Here is a 15,089-nt window from a genome sequence, read left to right on the forward strand (position 1 = left end):
AATTAAGAAATTGAACCAACCCCTCATGTTTGAATTGGGTCATTTTCCATAATTGTTTCAGTGGGCATTTAATAGAATTTTCAATTCATGCCCTAAATTGATGAAATGACAAGCTGGTCCCAACCATGCTATTCTGTTATGGGCCTTCAATGTGGCAGGTATCATGATGATGCCCTAGATTCACACCCTAGTTAATTGTCTTCACTCAGTGCCTCTAGCAATATTCCATATGCTGGGTTACAGTATATTATACACCTGAGGAAAACACAGAATACAAACCATCATATTACACATCATACACACTGGAATAACACACATGAGATTCTGATGATTCGGGTTAGGTTTTGATCAGGGTGTGAACATGAAGCAAAGGTTTGGGTTATGGCCGTGGCGGTCACAACATTTTGTTAGCCGGTGATTGTCAAGCAAATAACTTTTGGTCTCATGGTAATTGTCTGTTAATTAACATAAACATATTTAGCATCTCCTGGCTTCCATACATAGCCTACAAGCCACTGATGCAGACCTTTGGAACATCTATTTAAAAAGTCTAATAAATCCGACACCTTCACAATAAATCCATTATTTATTTTAGACAGGCCTAAAGAAGCATGATATGAATAAAATGTAGTCTCTTTCAGAAGAACAGAATAGCATACGGAGTTGTCCTTATGTTAGGCCCTGATCTGGCTATGTCAAATGGCTGTGGGCTACACTTGTTCATTTAGCAGACAAGATTTGCTTAGAATTCTGTGGCATTATTTTATATTATTTCATAGTATGAAGAATACAATTGAACAAACCTGAATAAAATAGAAAGTATATTTTCTCCAAATAATATGAGGAATGTGCACATTCTGTGTTGAGCAATTAAGAAATAGGTATTCCTATATGCTTAATTTAAAGGTAATGTAAGGCCAGTTTATTAGGTACACCTCCCCGTTCACGAAAATGGTTCTCCTACGGACAGTGAGTCACGTGGCCGTGGCTTGCTATATAAAGCAGGCATGGAGACATTCCGTTTCTGTTCGGTGGAATGTTAGAATGGGCAAAACGAGTGACCTAAGCAACTTTGAGCGTGGCATGATCGTCGGTGCCAGGCGCACTGGTTCCAGTACCTTGGGACACACAACTCGTCGGTCCTTGTCAGGGATGGGCTATTGCAGCAGATGAGCACATCAGGTTCCACTCCTATCAGGTAAAAACAAGAAGCGGCTCCAGTGGGCACGTGATCACCAACACCGGACAATTGAGGAGTGGAAAAATGTTGCCTGTTCTGACGAATCCCGGTTCCTGTTGCGTCATGCTGAGTCAGGATTTGGCGTAAGCAGCATTAGCCCATGACCTCATCCTGCCTGGTGTCAACGGTACAGGCTGGTGGTGTAATGGTGTGGGGAATGTTTTCCTGGCACATGTTAGGTCCCTTGATACCAACTGAGTAACATGTCTATTCCCCAAAGAATTCAGGCTGTTCTGGAGGCAAAGGGGGGTCCGACTTTGTACTAGATGGGTGTACCAAATAAACTGGCCACCGAGTGTATAATTTTATTTCACCTTTATTTGTCATTCTGCCCCTGAACAGTCAGTTAACCCACTGTTCCTAGGCCGTCATTAAAAATAAGAATTTGTTCTTAACTGACTTGCCTAGTTTAAATAAAGGTAAAATAAAAAATGTAACCAGGCAGGCTAGTTGAGAACAAGTTTTCATTTACAACTGTGACCTGGCCAAGATAAAGCAAAGCAGTGCCACACAAACAACAACACAGAGTTACATATGGCACAAATAAACAAAAAATCTAGAATGATACTACTACAGTATAATAATGAGTATATGAAATAAGAATACGGCAGATTATTCATTCTACCTCAGAATATTCTAGATCAATTCTTTGCAATCAATATAGATCAGAAATTACTGTAAACTATCAAGGGTTTGACTTGCAGATTAAAGGGGCACCCTGGTTTGACACACTGATATATAGTTGCTAAGAAGTGGCCTATTTCAGCTAGAGAATGTCTTTCTTTTCAGCCTCCATTTGGTCCTTTGTCTGAACGGGCAGCGTGCTGGCTGGCTGGCACCTTTTCTGTCAGTGCACTGCGACACTGGCATAGATGCTGGCACAGACCCAGAAAACGAACAGACTTTTCTAGAAAATCTCTGGCGTTACATGACGGTTACACAATGGCTAAATAAAATTGGATGATTTATAATATTTCATTACACAAGTACAGTACAGCTGTAATCTGTAGGCACTGATACTCAAGGGATTTGATGATGATGTCCTCAGGGCTGCCTACACCACAGACGGGCAGAAACTTTAACCTGGGTGCAGTTTCTGCCACAAATTATGATTTCTTATCTCCCTTGTCGTCATTTAGTATTACGTGGAATTAACTAGGCTAATGATGTAATCATAAATTATGTATAGCTAGAGGCCGGATATATTTGTTGAGGTCTAATATATTTAATAGATTACGTAGAGGTCTAATATTTCAGACCAAATAGTCAATTGGGTTTTAATGTTTTATAGACCCAAGTTCAATATTGAGATTCACTGGCTCTATACTGCCTAAAAGCATTCATAGTAGGCCTCAATGACCCTCTAGGCAGGACATTGTTGTACTGGCTGTCTCTTTCTCCCTGACCCCGGCACCACACAGCTAAACGGATTCAGGGCAGGAAGACATAGGTATTGTGATGTCACGTGCAAGTTTCTGCAATCTGTCCCAGGCCCATACAATGGCCTGCCCTGTATTAGTAGCCTAATGCCTCAGAATGGACGTTCCAAGAAGATTGGGAGAAAGGCTTATGATAACGTCTGTAGTGATGCGAGAATCAGACTGACAGAGTTGAGCTTGTGGGATTGATCCCTATGGATCCCTGTTGATCCTGTAGGCTCCTATGTACTGTACAGGATCCACTCTGAACCCTCTCGGTTAGGGTACATTGAGCTAGGATAGTGTGGTCTTAGTGGGTAATATAGTACAGTATGTATTGCTCACAGACAGTCAATCAACTACTGTACTGTGGCATAGCTTTAAAAGGGATAGTCCACTCAGATTTCATCATTCTTGAAACATTTTCTTTCCAAAGAAATCAATAAAGCTTGACACTGTGAAAATAAATTAAGAAAATAAGTTAACATCTAGATACAAATTCAGCATTAGTTCTTCTTGATAGTTCAACACAATGTTCTATCTGCAGTGTGTCTGAATTAAATACCCCTTTCTTGTCTGGAAAGTAGTCCAGTCTATAAGCTTGTAAAGATTGAGAAGCTATTGGGGAAGCTAAATGGGGATTTAGCATTTCCATAAGTATGTACTCCCAGTAAATGACCATATAACCATTGGATTTTAAGTTCTATGGATGAATCTATTTTGATAATAGTACAATTAGGAATTGTTACATGGATAGAGCTATTTCAATTGTAGTGGCCCGATTTTATAATTAGTCTTTGTTCTAGGAAGTTACTTTAATTGAATAAGGCCTATCTATATTAGAAAATGTGCCTTTTGTTCTATGGAGGAAGCTATTTTAATTGTAGTTTCAGATGGGAACATTAGCAGTTCGCCTATCCCAGTTAGGACAGCAGTGTTTTAGGAAGCTATACTTACTTAGGGTCAGTTATCCATGTGGCTATGTAATCTTATTATTGAAAACTGGACACCCTTGCTCTGCTCTACCATTGAAAATGGTAGGCTACCTGATCAAACTGATTGTCCAGATTAGGCTATTCCAGGGTATTTTACAGAATGTTCGTCTTAATAAAGAACACAATTAGGGTTTTGTCTTTATGATATACTGTACTGTAGGAATGTATCATTGTAGACTCAGCGATAAACAAATGACCTGCAACGTATTGGCACTTCTTTTGGTGCATAAGTAGCAGCTCTGTCTGTTGCAGGGGTTAGGTTGGCATTGTAGCTGCAGTCTGCTAGTGCCCGTGCCCAGTGCTGCGGGAAGCCGTTGGATCCAACTCAACCACCACCCGCTTCTGTGGACCGGTCTCAGTATCCTAGAACAAGATGTTATTTCTCTTTCTCTCTCACTCTTTCTTTCTCTCCTCCTTTTATTTAATTCTCTGTTTCTCTCCTTCTCAATTGCTCTCCCTATATCTCTTTTTTTCCCCCACGCTGCAGACCCCCATCACCTCTAAACAAGGACACACACTATTTTCTTAAAGGGTTCACATGATTAATGACTGTAGGCATACAGTAGATCCGGCCCAGGACCATTTCATTCCATTGAATAATTGGCTCATGGATGCTGTTACAGTCACCTCATTTTCAGCCAAATGCTGCCCCTCACTTTAATGATTTGAATCTACTGTACAGTACTGAGGAGTACCTCATCTCCTTGGTGCCAGCCAGGCTTTTGATCAAAGGGAGATTTTTAATGGTATGTACCTGCACGAGACTACATCTGCAGGATGTATGCTGATGAAAATAAATGTCAACTTGAAAGTCCTGGCTGATTGGTCGGGATAGAAACATATTTTTGGATTATTTGGAGATGAGGCCTTGCATAGAAACCATGGGCCCCCCTTCTTAAGGTCACCAGAATGATTACTATGACAAACGAAGCATCAACTGTAACTCCATGATGACTCAGCTTCTAAACAGGATGACCACTATTGACCCGCCCATCAGTCCTGAACACGGTTGCGGTGTCCATTCACAAACCAGTAAACAAACTGACCTGCCTATAACCAGACCTTTCTATAATCACGGCCATAGATATCCAGCCCGACTTCCTACTGGGAGTTAACTGTTCTCATTACCATTTTCTACAGCAGCTTGTGCTGAGGTATATTTATATCAGAGGGGAAGAGAGAGATGGGTCTTATCCCTGTAATGAGGCTCAGGCTAAGAGGATAAGCTCTGACTGACTGGCTATGCGGCGGTCAGTGTCCCGGTCTGTTTCCTTTCAACTGTTGTTGACCGTGAGTCATTCACTGAACGAGAGGGGATAAGAGAGGACATAGTTGCGGGACAATAATGACCTGGGCAGTTAGCTTTTACCTGTCAAAGATTTACTTCCCGATATTGTGGTCAGTGTACACCAGAAATTATCTTAGCTCCTGTGACTAATTTAAGTTTCTAACCAGAATGTTACTGTCTCTATACTGTCCCAATAATTCACTGTCCAATGGCCTCTCTTACTTTTCAGTGAACCATATATTAACCAGGTATCTTTCTTTTCTTCCTCCATTCCCCATCTCCCACCTACAGTGCTGTGTTCAGAGAGAGTGGGCCAGGTCACTAAGACGTACCATGACATCGAGGCTGTCACCCACCTACTGGAAGAGGTAAGTAAATATAAGGGGATAGTTTTCATAAGTGAACCCTTCATCAAATTGAATAACGTGTACCTGAGTATATTATAGATTTGAGCAAATCACGATAGTCATCAGCCATAAGCATGTTGCTAGAATGATAAACGAGTCTTCTACTAGAAACTAGACTGTAACTACATCACAGAATGAAGAACATCAAACCGCTGTCGTCTTGCAGAAAGAGCGGGACCTCGAGTTGGCGGCCCGGATCGGCCAATCACTGCTCAAGCAGAATCGGGATCTAACGGCACGGAATGAGTTAATGGACGAACAGCTGGAGATCGCTAAGGAAGAGGTATGAAACCATCACTGTGGTCCTGCTTTGATTTATCTCACCTATTACAGACAGAATACAGTAGTACTGGAGCATAGCATTTAGCGAGAGAAAATACATACAGCGTATGTTGTCTTTAGTTCCAGTCCGGCATTAACACAGCTGGTTCAACTTTGATTTAGACCTTGTATCACTTGAATCATTGCATTAATGCTAGGCAGGATCAAAAGCCTGCACACCTGGTAACTCGCCTGGACCAGGAATGGGGACCACTTTACATGATAGATCCTAGTTCAGTACTCTGACCCTGCTTCCTGGTTCCAATTCATCGTATGTTGTCTTTAGTTCCAGTCCGGCATTAACACAGCTGGTTCAACTTTGATTTAGACCTTGTATCACTTGAATCATTGCATTAATGCTAGGCAGGATCAAAAGCCTGCACACCTGGTAACTCGCCTGGACCAGGAATGGGGACCACTTTACATGATAGATCCTAGTTCAGTACTCTGACCCTGCTTCCTGGTTCCAATTCATCAGATAGCCCAGCTGCGACATGAGCTCTCCATGAGAGACGACCTGCTCCACTTGTACGCCAGCACAGAGGAGATCGAGAACGCCTCCGACTCACATGCACTGTGAGTACACGCGCACACACATACACTGCAGAGTACACATACACATTGTACATGCCCTCAGGCATATCAGCACAACTTTGGCAGGTAAACGTAAGACTTAAATTCTGACCGCCTTCTCCCTCTCTCCTGGTTTTCAGAATGAAGAGGAACGAGTCGTCTAACTCCCTCAGTAACTTTGTCAATTATGACTTCATACAGCAGAAACTCAAAGGTCTGGAGGAGGAGAACCTCAAACTGCGCTGTGAGGTGTGGAACACTGACTACTTCCAAATACCTGAAGTCATTGAAGTGGATTGGAAACTTGCTAATGCAATTGATGTTGCTACTCCACAGGCCAATGAACTGACGTCAGAGACCGCTAACTATGAGGAACAAGAGCAGGAGCTGATGATGGTGTGTGTGGAGGAACTCAGTAAGTATATGTACTACAGTGTAATACTATGCATATTTGTTAAGGTATACGGTATTACTGTGTTCCTGAGGGAGAGGTAATTGGTGAGTGGGTGAATACAGTGAAAACAGTATATGTGTTCGTACTGTGTATTCATACTAACCCTCTCCGTCTCTCTCCCTCTTTTTCTCTCTCTATCGTGTTCTCTCCTTCTCTCCCTCCAATCTTTTTGTTCTACCTCCCTCCATCCCCCAGCTTCTGTGAATAAGCAGGTGGTGGACCTGTCTGATGAGTTGGCCCGTAAGGTGGAGGACACCCTCAGGCAGCAGGAGGAGATCAGCTCCCTGCTCGCACAAATAGTCGACCTGCAGGCACGCTGCAAAAGGGTGAGTGATCACAGACACAACGAGGCAACGGCATACACGCACCTAAATGCATACCCAGACACACACACACACACACACACATGCAGTGCACGGACACACACACACAGAGTTGACATGGCACTCCTCTCATGCCTTGAGGTTCCACAAGGACAAAAGACTCAAGACTCACCCACACCGAACACTTCTATAAGGGAGTACATTAAATATTTACATGTGCACTGAAGTTGGAATCTACAGTATCAAGTTGGGATACAGTATCACTGATACGATCATGGTATTAACTCTCCACTCTGTTCCTCTAGCTCACCACTGACAACGAAGAGCTGACCCAGCACCTGAGTGCCTCACGGGAGAGCCAATCACAGCTCAAATCAGAGGTAAGACACGCCCTCCACACTCTCCCAACAATCCACAGCTCATTACCCTCCAATGAGCTATCTATAACTAGTAGGATAAAGTTGCTCTTTAACACAAATCTAAGGTCTGTTTTTGGCTTTTCCCCCTTATTGTTAATGCAATGATTTGAGGAGGCTAAGCTGATCTTAGATCTGTGCCTCAAGGCAAGCTTGTAAATAACCACAGTAGCAATGTGTATCTAACTGACCTCTGGCACTCCCTGGCTGCAGCTAAACTACCTGCAGGACAAGTACTCAGAGTGTGAGGACATGCTACGGGAGGCCAGAGAGGACATTAAGAACCTGCGCAACAAGAGCCTGCCCAACAGCACGGTGCAGCGCTACAGCTCCCTATCAGCCGTGTTCCCCATGGACTCCCTGGCAGCAGAGATAGAGGGCACCTTCCGCAAGGGCCTGGATGTCCCCGCCCCTACCGAGTACAAGTGAGTGATGATGTCACTGTGAAAACATAAAACACCAGGGACAATGTGCTTTTTCCAACCTGTTAAGCTCAGTTGAATGACAATACCGGTATGTCAGTTATGTGCCAGAGGTGAAGTGTTATCAAGTATGTTTGATTGAACAAAGACAGCATGACATAACAAAGCACATCTATTGATGAAAAATATAGAATAAGTCAAATACAATGTTTCCAGAAATACACTAAAGGAGATCGAATATTCAAGCAGAAATACACTGACATAAACATTGAAATGTTAGACTTACTACAAGGCACTTTGTCACCACCACTAATCCATATGGTTTATCTATGGTTGTCAAAGGAATCACCCGTGGCGCGTGTTTGAGACGGTGAAGGTGGTGAACCAAGCGTCGAGGCTGCGGTCGCGGTGCCACTCCCCCAGCCAGGTGCCCGGCTCCAGCCCTGTGTCGCTGCGCTCCAGCCGTGCCTCCACCCCCCGTACCAGCTACTACGGCTCAGACAGCGCCAGCCTCACCTTGGAGGACAAACCACCTAGTGCCGTATCGAGACTGGCAGAGATGGCACACACTGAGGACAGCAGGTGAGACTGGCAACCGCGTGTAAATATACACTCCAGGTCAAAGGTTTTAGAACACCTACTCATTCAAGGGTTTTTCTTTTCTTTTTTTGTATTTTCTACATTGTAGAATAATAGTGAAGACCTAAACTATTAAATAGCATGAAATAATGACTGTCGTGTCTCCTTGCTTATTTGAGCTGTTCTTGCCATAATATGGACTTGGTCTTTTACCAAATAGGGCTATCTTCTGTATACCCCCCTACCTTTTCAGAAGACTACTGATTGGCTCAAACACATTAAAAGAAAGACATTCCACAAATTAACTTTTAAGAAGGCACACCTGTTATTTGAAATGCATTCCAGGTGACTACCTCATGAAGCTGGTTGAGAGAATGCCAAGAGTGTGCAAAGCTGTCACCAAGGCAAAGGGTGGCTATTTGAAAAAGCTCAAATATAAAATATATTTTGATTTATTTAGCACTTTTTTTGGTTACTACATGATTAGGCATTCTAAAACTTTTGACCGGGAGTGTACATGGGTATTTATGGGTATATGTGTGAATCACATTAACTCTCATAGTCTACAGACCTCAGACACACAGAGTATTCACTTTTCGAATGAATTTGTATTTGTCACATACTTCGCAGACAACAGGCGTAGACTAACAGTGAAATGCTTTTCCATAGTATATTAATGGACTGTCCTTCATACATGTTCAAACATACAACTTATACTTCTCTGGTCGGTGTGTACTAATAACAGCAGTGTATTTGTATTCAAAACCTATCCTACCTCCTCTGCTCTGAGTGTTAGTGCATCAACAGTGTGCAGTATATCATTAACCTGCCTTTATTTCTCTCTGATCTCAGTGTAAGTGGCCCTAAGCGCCTGGGTATGCCGGGCATGCCTGGAGGCCAGGACCTTGAAGCCGCCCTCCGCTGTTTATCTGACCGCCAGCAGAGCCATGCCTCAGAGCGCCCCTTCTTTGAGGTGGAGCGTGAACGCAAACTCCGCGCCCTGGCCGCCGCCTGCCAGCGGGGCAGCGAGAAGGGTGAGGGGGTGGGCGAGCTGGGCTCCAGCGGGTTCCTTACGCCCAACGACAGCCTGGTGTCCAGCTCGGTGGCGTCGACAGGCACCAACTACTCCAATGGCAGCTCGCTGCACTCCTCGGCCGGATCGGGGGGCTCGCGCTCCTACCTACCTGACCGCCTGCAGATTGTCAAGCCCCTGGAAGGTGAGGAGGGACGGGGAGACCCTGTGTGTGTTCATAGCGGTAACTCAACTGTTAGTTTTACGGTAACTTGCCTAAGGTCGATGGACTCAGTTTCAAGTGAAACTATGAATGTAGACTTCACAGCTGAAATTAGACACTCTTTACAATTATTTCCTTCTTTCAATCTGAAGAATATGCATGATTAGAGATATACAGGTTATTACATAAACAAATGTGTTATTCCCAACATGCAACAATGTTGACTATATCACACTTCCTCTGCACCCCAGGCTCAGTGACCCTGCACCACTGGCAGCAGCTGGCCACGCCCAACCTGGGAGGTATCCTGCACCCTCGCCCGGGGGTCCTCACCAAAGACTTCCGGGAGCTGGAGATTGACCTCCAACACGTCTACAGCCTCAATGACCTGGAGGAGGACGAGCCTGACCTATTACAGCTCTCCCATGGCCTGGCTGCTGGAGCCCATGGCACCATGGGTAAGAAAAGAGGCCACAGGGTAGTGTTTAGTTGAATTTAGTAGATAGGGTCTCAATTGTGAGTGAGAACACTCACACATACACACACATTACACACTCATTCCTCTGGTCCATCTAGTCTGGTGTGGAAATCTGATCATTCTCCCTTCTCCCTCCGACGGAACTCTTTAGGTCCGTCAGATTGGGTAAGGGAGAACGATCAGGCATTGACACTGGAACCTTCTATTTGGATAACATGTCTACTGTGGTCCATATCCCCCTAAGTTCACCTGTGTGGTAGGTGTTATGTTACTAAACAGTTTGTGTCATTCCAACTCATACTGTCGTTGTATATCATACATTCTCCCATCTGTGTCGTGTGGTGGGTGGCTCTGGGATTTTCCTCATCCATTGTGAGTAGCTTTGTGTGTTGTTGTGTTTGTGTGTAGTTGTGTTAAGTGTGTCCATCACCCACAGTCACTCCTCCATCCTCTGGCCCCAACCTACCCCAGACCCCTCCCACCCACACCGTCACCACCTGTCGGCGCCACCACCCATCCCTCCTGCTCCCCTCCTTCTCCACCAGGTAAGATCTGCGAGTCCCTCACACACACCTATTCATTGGTTACACTTTATTTTACAGTCCGGTTTCACATTTTATTTGATGTTTGTTTTATTTAACCAGGAAGGCCGTTAAGATATTTTTTTCAAAGGAGACCTGGCCTAGAAAGCAGCATACAGTCAAGTGCATAAAGTTACATGTTTTTTGTCTGGTATTTACTAAGAGCGTATTTATGGTGACAATGAATACTGGTAATGACGTGTAATGTAATTTACAATATGACGACAAAAGACTCTCAAAACAGCAGCTTTTCTGCCCCATTTTTCTCCTCAAAGGTACCTTGCTACTTTGTGTGTGTATAGCAGTCCTTCTCTCCTCCCTTACTCAATCCGTCTCTCCTTACCCCATGTCTCTCCCCTCAGTGGTAGGAAACGCTGGTCCAAGCACTTTCTCCAGCTCTAAAGGGGGCTTCCTAGGCAAAGTAAGTGCCAAAGGCACGGACAGAGTGGCAATGATGCAGGAAAATCCCATATGTAATCCCCTAACTTTTCTAAACCATGCCCCTTCTAACTCTGACCCCACTCAACCCGGAAGCAAAACTATTGATCATACCCCACGCTAGAGCCTTAAACAAACACCACTACAAAGTAACGTGAATGAATGCACTCACAGCTTCGACAATGCTTCAACCTTCTATGAATAAAACAAATGGATGTTCTTGTGTCTATTTAAATGACTTTGAGGTTTAGTATTCGATTATTGGGGTCAAATCTTAAATTAAGATGCACACGTAACTCAAACTTTAATACACACAGGTCTCCCATTCCAACATCTTAATGCCTGCTTCTCTATTAAGGATGTGGTCCATTATCTTGAATCTACTTCGTAAGCAACATGTCACACACTTGCTTGGCTTGCTATCATGGACACCATGGCCCATGTGCTCATCTTAACAGTTCCTGATCCCTTCCAGATTCTTCCAGGTAAACTGCATGAGCCAACAGAAATCCTCTTTTCAGTTCTCAGGCTGACTAACTAACTGACTAACACAATCTCTAACCCACCCTTACAGGCGTAATCCATCACTGGGAGCAACTAAACTGACTAACCACTCTTAACTAATGCTGCACTGTTACTAATGCTCCTAAGCTTCTCACTATGTATTTATTGTATTTAACAGAACTCCTGTGTCTGATTGGTATTTTTCTCTTTTCCTGTATATACAGCCTTTGCTCTCGCAGCCTGTCCACTCGTGGGAGCTGTGAGCATCTGAGTCCCACGTCGCCCTCCTCTTCCAATCAGCAGCACTGTGTGCTGACCTTGGACCCTAGCCAGGGTGGTGGCCACCACTCCACCTCCACCCCAGCACCTCCTCTATCACTGGGACTCCTGAAGCTGCTGGAGGAGCAGGGCATCTCTGCCTCCACCCTCCCCTACCCTTACCACCAACTGACCCCACACACACCCCACACACGGCCCACAACGGCAGAGGAAGAGCGGGGTGGAGGAACATGCATTATGGAGGAAGAAGGGAGAATGAACATTTTCAGCTTCAACCTGGTAGAGAAGCTGAGGAGTCTGGGACTTCACAAGGTGGCAGCCCGAGGCGTGGTGGACTGAAGAGAGAACGAAGAGGAGAGAAAAGCAATCCGAAAATACAGACATCCACCTAGAGTCTGAGAAAGACTGGGAAAACTCCTTCGCCCCTTCCTCCTTAATCCTCATTGACTTCAATCCACATGCTGGCTATGCCACTGCACCGACATTTTGTGTTTCGGGCCCACAGCAATACATCATAAAATGGAACCTCGGGAGAACCATAGAGCCATACATTGAGTTTCTGTTACGTGTACAGTCACTCTTCTTTTTGTAATGGACTCATGTATTGTATATACTAGGTCTCCACGACAATGTGTGATGTCATGATCATTCTCAGGAGAATCACCTGATCACCAGTCCGGCTGGCTTGAACACGCGCAAGGTTTTTTTTTTTTTTTTTTTTTTTTGAAGATAAAAAGATGAGAAACATCAAAGAAAAACATGCGTTTCTTTTTTATACCTGTGTTTCGTGGGTGTCGGATGGTTTTACACTTTTTTTTTTAAAGCCCCCCCCCCCCCCCCCCCGCCCGCTATGCTTTTTTATATATATTTTTTACCATCAAATACAATCACATGACCTTTTCATTACTTTGGGAAAGATTCAAGGTATCGTTATTTAAGAACCACCACCAAACAGACCAGTTCATCATCCAATAATGCACTGGAATTCAGTATTTCCTTTTGCATATTAGCTGCTATTAGAAAATTAAGCATTTGTGGGTATTAACCACATTGACTTTACTGTGGTAAAACCACAAGCACTTCAATCACTCCCCATTACAGAATGGTAGAGAGATTGATACACTGACTTTACTTCCTGAACGTTTGTGACATTATTGACATTCACTGAGTTATACTACTCTGCTCTTTACTCAAAAGTCCTCATTTAGCACTCGCAGAACTGTGTGTTTACATGGCATCACACAACATCACCTGCTGCAAGTCATTGTAAAACGCTTTACTTCGAAATGCTGTCAATTATTGTAAACTTCTGTATTTAGTCGAACCTCACCAAAAGCATTCAGGTAGTTTATCATGCTGTATCAAAGACAACAGAAAGTGACTGTAAAAGGTCTCGGCACTAGTCTATGTGCTGGATCTGTGTTATCAGAGCTTAAACTAAAGTGTTGTTGGTACAAATGTAATTCATGTCATCAGGAATAATGAAAGTGAGTTGTATGAAAAAACGATGATCAAGTGATCATGGACTGCATGCTTTTTTTGGATGCTCTTTCAGCTGTCTGGACAATCAATTGTAGATAAAAGGCGTAGGATACTGCATATCAAAAGGGAAAATGATAGCAAATTATGACAATTTGAATTCAGAAGAAAATGAACCAAACAGCACTACATATATTTCAGATGTTGAAATGGACTACTCTGTGCTGAATTCTATGTTATGATCACTGAGAGGTAAGTGTTGTACATATTGTACCACTTGTACATTAAAAAGTACATTGTATTTACATCAGCCACACGTGCATGCGTGTTCTTTTTCTACTCTAAGGGCCGATTTCCCCAGACACATTAAGCCTTGTCCTAGACTATGTCCTACATGAAATCAAGAAAGGTCCGTAGACATATACCGCAAACATGTTTATTTTGACACTTGGATAAAAATCAAAACTCATGACATAAGCCAATAAACATTTCAAATAGGGATGGATTCCTGAGTAACGCCAGTGCAGGCAGACGTCCCTCATTTGGCATGTGATACATCTCTACTCTGCACTCCGCCGTCCAAAGTCTACCCATCCTTGGTAGTCCCGGTCCGGACACTCGTTCATCTCTGCGAACAATACAAACCTACATGAACCAAACAGAAAAGTTCAATGTGCATTTAAAGTGCTCAAGCGCACAACGATACACTTCACATTTGCCATGGTAGATGTTGGCATCTCTCTCTCACGCACTTGACTCGACACCACCACTTACCTGAGATGGCCTGCATGATTTGCTTGGACATGAACTCGCGCTGGTCCTCCGACAGGTGCGACATCCTCTCCATCCGTGCCATGCTCGTTTGAGGGTCTTGCTCCCGCTTAGCGATGTTCTCCGCAGCATTCCTCACTGCCTCCCTCCTGGCCAGTAGCTGTGGCAGTATCCCACCCTGTTTGGTGTTGCCATCCGACTTGGATACGGGTGATGTCAAACCAACCCCTACTAGCGCTGCCATGAGGACGCACACCAACAATCCACTCATTGCCATGCCTGGATGCAGAAGAAGAGTTTTCCTACAATATAGCTTTAGATTATTAGAAGTAGGGAATGCAAAAAGCAATTTTTTTGTGTGAAAGTGAGAGGTATGTAACAGTACAAAACGAAGTCGGCAAGTGCGAATGATATTGCCAGTTGTCCATGTCAGGTCTTTTATAGACAAAGGTCTATGTAGCCAATATGGTAAAAGAGCAATATCTGATAACAATGTCCAAGATGGATCCCTTGATTGATTGAAAAAGACGATGGAAACTCCATGCGTAATGGATGCTCGGTGCCAGAATGGGGCGCATCAATATTTTAATAGTTCACCTGGAAATGAGAGACAATAAATTATAACTCAGATATTCAATAGTGGTTGTTGTTACAAAAGTCTACAACCCTGTCATAACACCTGTAACCAAGGCCAAGGTCCACCAACTCTAACTTCCACTTGCATTGACATGCAATAAAACCCATAGATCAACCATTAGAAAGGCCATAGAAAAAGTTGCAAGTGGTGCATTACTTAGAAACACATTTGAAGCACAAAGGCACCATATAATTACTGTTGTTCTTAAGATAGACCTAGTTGTAAAATTATAATGACTGATATCATGAAAG

General features: G+C 43.7%; 2 protein-coding genes across 22 annotated transcripts in view; one reads left to right on the forward strand and one right to left on the reverse strand.

Moving 5' to 3' along the window:
• LOC110493606 (trafficking kinesin-binding protein 1) overlaps nt 1-13,742 on the forward strand; it is a 40,089-nt gene extending 26,347 nt beyond the window's left edge. For 4 of the 20 annotated variants that reach the window (XM_036949592.1, XM_036949593.1, XM_036949594.1 and 1 more), the window contains 13 exons: nt 5,233-5,309; nt 5,482-5,631; nt 6,148-6,245; nt 6,383-6,491; nt 6,579-6,657; nt 6,892-7,022; nt 7,325-7,399; nt 7,649-7,860; nt 8,200-8,439; nt 9,289-9,653; nt 9,923-10,129; nt 10,586-10,694; nt 11,897-13,742. In XM_036949592.1, coding sequence (XP_036805487.1) covers nt 5,233-5,309; nt 5,482-5,631; nt 6,148-6,245; nt 6,383-6,491; nt 6,579-6,657; nt 6,892-7,022; nt 7,325-7,399; nt 7,649-7,860; nt 8,200-8,439; nt 9,289-9,653; nt 9,923-10,129; nt 10,586-10,694; nt 11,897-12,290 — 2,246 coding nt within the window. In that variant the 3' untranslated portion in view covers nt 12,291-13,742. Of the gene's footprint in view, nt 1-5,232; nt 5,310-5,481; nt 5,632-6,147; nt 6,246-6,382; nt 6,492-6,578; nt 6,658-6,891; nt 7,023-7,324; nt 7,400-7,648; nt 7,861-8,199; nt 8,440-9,288; nt 9,654-9,922; nt 10,130-10,300; nt 10,695-11,092 lie in introns of those variants that run through there. The other 16 variants (XM_036949595.1, XM_036949597.1, XR_005036936.1 and 13 more) reach the window with 15 other exon arrangements.
• Nucleotides 13,743-13,860: 118 nt separating this feature from the next.
• LOC110493621 (cholecystokinin-like) lies at nt 13,861-14,597 on the reverse strand. 2 transcript variants are annotated; one of them, XM_021567993.2, is made up of 2 exons: nt 14,205-14,597; nt 13,861-14,058 (listed from the first exon to the last, which is right to left on the reverse strand). In XM_021567993.2, the coding sequence occupies exons 1-2, from the start codon at nt 14,476-14,478 to the stop codon at nt 13,991-13,993; spliced, it is 342 nt and encodes a 113-aa protein (XP_021423668.2). In that variant the 5' UTR covers nt 14,479-14,597; the 3' UTR covers nt 13,861-13,990. The 2 variants fall into 2 exon arrangements, with proteins under 2 accessions (XP_021423668.2, XP_036804232.1); XM_036948337.1 differs by having other exon boundaries at nt 13,964-14,075.
• Between the last annotated feature and the right edge of the window lie 492 nt (nt 14,598-15,089).

This window comes from Oncorhynchus mykiss, chromosome 17 (assembly GCF_013265735.2).
Source record: "Oncorhynchus mykiss isolate Arlee chromosome 17, USDA_OmykA_1.1, whole genome shotgun sequence".
NCBI lineage: Eukaryota > Metazoa > Chordata > Actinopteri > Salmoniformes > Salmonidae > Oncorhynchus > Oncorhynchus mykiss.